At 36.7% G+C, this 4,559-nt stretch overlaps 1 protein-coding gene across 1 annotated transcript; it reads left to right on the forward strand.

Annotated features, from left to right (window-relative positions):
* Nucleotides 1–130: 130 nt before the first annotated feature.
* Nucleotides 131–4,279, forward strand: UQCRH (ubiquinol-cytochrome c reductase hinge protein). Its single transcript, XM_081323942.1, has 4 exons — nt 131–269; nt 1,778–1,804; nt 3,655–3,816; nt 4,056–4,279. Exons 1-4 carry the CDS (start codon nt 219–221, stop codon nt 4,086–4,088), a joined length of 273 nt encoding a protein of 90 aa, XP_081180068.1. The 5' UTR covers nt 131–218; the 3' UTR covers nt 4,089–4,279.
* The last annotated feature ends 280 nt before the right edge of the window (nt 4,280–4,559 follow it).

Genomic DNA, 4,559 nt, shown 5'->3' on the forward strand with positions numbered 1-4,559 from the left:
CGAGCGCCCTCCAGGGCCATTTGGCGGAACTCGGGCTCGTGGCTCGCACGCTGCGACGGGAGCGCAATGGTGGGGAGAAACAGGAGCCATCTTAAGAAGGTCGGCTGAATGAAACCTCCCATCGGAAGGCTGCTCTGGAATAGGCGGGATTTCCGTTGACATGACCCTCGCGCGTCCTTCTGCGGTAGCTAAATCGGGGTTGAGGAAGACTTGCTGAAATGGGTAGGGAGGACGAAGAGGCGATTGAGGGCCGCCGGGACGACCCTGAGGTGAGCCGCACTACAGTGAGACAAAGGGAATGTGGTTATTCTCAAATCTTAACATTGCATGTTCTTAGCTCCCCCGTCCCCGCGTTTTCATTTTTGGGCCTGCTGGTTTTCTTCACCTGGGCTTTTAATTTTATCGAAAGATCACTCAAGAGCTAACACTAGAGCCGTGTATCCATTTACCTGTTGGCAAGTTATACTTGGAACATAACGGACTTTAGTTTGGACGTGCATGAATCTATAATCAATCCGGAGTGCCAGATCCGCGGGAAAATAGTAATCACTAACAAATTTATATACTCTATAATATCCTTTGTGTGAATGTCGAAAAGCTGACCGTGGTTTGCGACAGAATTATTAATTGCTGCAAATTTCCTCATCTGGTTGCCTTGCAGACCTGGAAGACAACAACTCCCATCAAAATAGTTTGCTTGTGTTGGTTGAAAAATAGTCCCCCTGTAGTTACATATGGTGGGCTTTAGAATTGAGAAAGCTGTGTTTCCTTATTTTTTTAAGGTGTAAAATATTGGCCATTATATAAATACTTTGAATAATGCATCTCTGTATATTGTTTGAATAATCTAGAGCTTTTGTTTTGCTTATAACATCTCCCTTTATAAATCCATGAATAAAGCCTTTATATGTTCATTCTTATTTTTCTTTTGTCATCTTACTTATAAAAATAATTAAAAAAACCTTCATAACATATGACACTACCTTTTATGATTACACCTCTTTTTGCAAAGCGTTCTAATGTTATATTTATAGTGGACTGAAATGCAATAATATTCCATGGCTACTATAGTGGTCTTACTATTGCAGTCCAGTACTGATTGGCTTAATTTTTTTAAAAAAATCTTTCAATATTAATAATTCCTTGTGAATTTTTCAGAAATGGGGAATGGCATAAAGAATTATAAAACACTGGAAGGAGAATTCTGAAACTTTTTAGCAGTGAATTGTTGATATCTGTTTTTGTCATATATTTTTGATATAGGGACAAAGAAGTCTTTTCAGCAATGCTGAAAGTTTTGGAGTTCTATTTGTAACATAATTTCCAGGCCAGTTGCCAAGTGTCTGGATTTTGAAGACATGACCGTGGGATTGCTGGAGTGATAGTTAAGTGTGAAAAATGGTCATAAGTCACTTTTTTAAGGGGCTGTTGTAAATTTGAACAGTCACTAAACAAACTGTTGTAAGTCAATGAGTACCTGTACAGGTTTTCTTGCAGAAGAAAACTTCTAGAGTATCTTCTTGCCTCTAAAGAAGGAAGGTGTGGAGTTGATAATCTGGGTTTTTCTTAGTTCAAAGTAAGTAGAAAAGAGTGGTGTAGGCCTAGCTTCATGATTACAGTATTCGTTCACATGTATCAACCATGCAGGCATTGCATGTTGAAATATTACCTGTAACTAAAATGGCTCTTCGATTTTTTTTTGGGTGTAATTTAATGTACTCCATATTATATAGATATGAGAACATTAATGAATCTATTATTCTTTTTCCCTGTGCAGGAGGAAGAGGAGGAAGAAGAACTTGTGGTATGTAACTTTATGAATAATTGAGCAAGAGAAGTAATTCATAACATTTCAATCAACAATTTTTTTAAAGAATCTTGTTACTAATGGTAGAAATGTATATAGTGGTGGGAATTATTATTTGGGTTCACAACTTGATTAAATTTCAACAAATGATTTTTCTTGATCACAACAAGTGCATAACAATTTGTGATACTGCAATGAAATGTCTGGTTTTGAATATTAGCAGAATCTTGTGACAACTTTTCTATGTTGCTTTAATGAAACTGTTTCTATCCGATATATTTGTTTGCTTAGTGACATATGTTCTTTTTAAGAAAAAACAATAATTCAGGAACAAAAAGTAATACGATAGAATCTGGATAGATCAATTCTGATAAATACCATGTCTATTTAGTGTTTATGTAGTGAATATCTTGGTATTCCATCTTTACCTGATTTTTGTTTAATAAAATACTCTGAATTATCACATTTAGAACATCCCAGCCTTGTTTTAATATATGATTTCTTTTGACAGTTAGGATTTCTATAGCAAGAGCAAAGATGGACAAACTATTATGGATTTTGCTTCCATGGCTTAAAACCTTTCTCCTGGCTCCATTAAACTGTTCTTCAGTTTGAAAGCTAGCAGAACACTGACCTTATAGTGTTCCCTATTGCCAATATCAGTTCCCTTTGCTCCAGTTTGTAGCTGAAGAGCAGCGTCCTCATTTTCTCAGTAGAGAAGTGTATGCTGAAGCTACCTCAACAATGATGTCATCAGGATATCATCCATCTATCACAACATAGCTATGATTGGCAATATTTTTGACTGATGGCTAGATTTGTGGGTTTAGCCATTTGTCAGAATTTTCTTATTTACCTATCTCTTAACCTGAGATTACTTGTCACCAGGGCTTTTTTTGTCATACAATGCTCAGAACGGAGTTCCGGCATCTTTTTTGGATGGAAACTTGTAGGGTAGGCAAGGCGGGTTGTATGACATGTGTGAGTTCCGGCACCTTTTTCTTTTACAAAAAAAGCACTGCTTGTCACGGTTAGGAGAGGTGGCTGTGATAGCATAGCTGACAGTACATAGGAATACACTAAACCTATGGTCAAAAGCAGCCCAGGCAGAGCTGACAGATGCAGTAGGGAGACTGTGCCATGAAACTGGCCTGCTCTGTTCTGCTTTACCATGCAGCCTCCACCCTAGCTGCTGATCTCGCTCTATAAACCAGGGAACAGCTCAGAGACTAACAGATATATGGGAAGAGCTTGTTTCAAAAGACCCATACTCTCCCATTGGACCAGAATAGAACGGCCCTCAAAGATAGCCCCAGGGACCAGAGGGGATGAGCCAGCACCAACTAAAATGCCCAATAAGCTATAAGCTGATTTTACCTAGGATTCATCTCACAATTCCAGTGACAAAACAGTCAGTGATAAAACTGGCTTATTGGCTGGTTAGGGAAAAAAAGCAATTCTTTAAGGTTGACTTTAAACCACCATCTTGAGTACAGGGCAGAAAAATAGTTGCCAAACGTGGCTAGCTCTGGTAGGGAAAGGACCAAAATTCTACCTTTTAAAAAAAAAAAAAGTCAAAATATCCTAGATGTTACAAACTATGAGGAAGAGTGCTACTCTCCTGAATGGCAACAATTTATAACCCATAGTTTTTAAGTTTCTTATGATCATCCACTGTCTGGATAATTACAGACTTTTGTATGCCAGCTTTAAGAGTAAATTTGACTCACTCTTTTGGTAATGTGTTTAGTAGAGCATTAATTATGTGATACCTTTTCTTCCAGGATCCTTACTCTTTTGGTAATGTCTTTAGTAGAGCATTAATTATGTGATACCTTTTCTTCCAGGATCCTTTAACAATTGTCAGGGAAGAGTGTGCAAAGATAGAACAATGTGCAAAAGCTCTGGAACGTTTAGAGCAGTGTAATACTCGGGTATCCTCCAGATCTCAAACACTGGAAGAGTGTACAGAGGAGCTCTTTGACTTTCTGGAAGCTAGAGACCATTGTGTGAGTTGATTTTGGCATGACTTTTATGCAGGGTTGTGTAAAATAATTATGTGCATCAAATGAAGTTATAATTCTCAAACATTGTTGAGAATTGTTACTGTTTATAAAATTATGGATCAGAAGTTTGTAAATAAAGTAAACTTCTTTAAGTAAACTGTAAGAATAAATTGTGCAAGAAGTAAATCAATATATTTTTTGCTTAAATTCTTGTTTTCATTTGTTAATTTTTTGGTTTACAGGTAGCTCACAAACTCTTCTCCAAACTGAAATAAATGTTTATTCAATCATGTCAACTTCTTCCTATCTGATGAAAACTTCACAGACATATGACCTGCTTCTATGAAAGATTGATCCTTTTTTTGTTTGGTTATTGCATCATAGTACTTCTGTATTCTGTGGACGATTTGCAGTGTTAACAGTTTCTGTACATTTCCACATTAAACATTTACTGTAAAAAATAAAACAGTTGTTATAACTATACATGACCTCTTTTAAAACAGCATTCAGAAAAATTATGGCATTTTCAGATTTTAAGTGCCAGAATTTTAACTGCGTGTCTATGTGTGGATAGATAAATTTCCTGCGTTTTTAAGATTTTAAAAATACAGAAAATAAGAGGAAATTAAGTGGAAACTGCTACTAGAAAAGCAACTAATAACCATGATGAGGACAAGATGCCTTACAATTTTACAGAGAGGGGAAAGCTTTTACAACATTTTGGTCTTTGAAAGTCTATCTATCCC

The sequence above is a fragment of the Vipera berus genome, assembly GCF_964194415.1.
Source record: "Vipera berus genome assembly, chromosome: 3".
NCBI classification, from domain to species: domain Eukaryota; kingdom Metazoa; phylum Chordata; class Lepidosauria; order Squamata; family Viperidae; genus Vipera; species Vipera berus.

What these genes read in the sequence shown, in the direction of transcription:
- UQCRH (XM_081323942.1), top strand. Translation starts at nt 219, where the DNA reads ATGGGTAGGGAGGACGAAGAGGCGATTGAGGGCCGCCGGGACGACCCT. An exon ending in GCCGCCGGGACGACCCTGAG is followed by an intron (nt 270 to 1,777) that starts GTGAGCCGCACT and finishes TTCCCTGTGCAG; the next exon opens with GAGGAAGAGGAGGAAGAAGA. An exon ending in TGGAAGCTAGAGACCATTGT is followed by an intron (nt 3,817 to 4,055) that starts GTGAGTTGATTT and finishes TTTGGTTTACAG; the next exon opens with GTAGCTCACAAACTCTTCTC.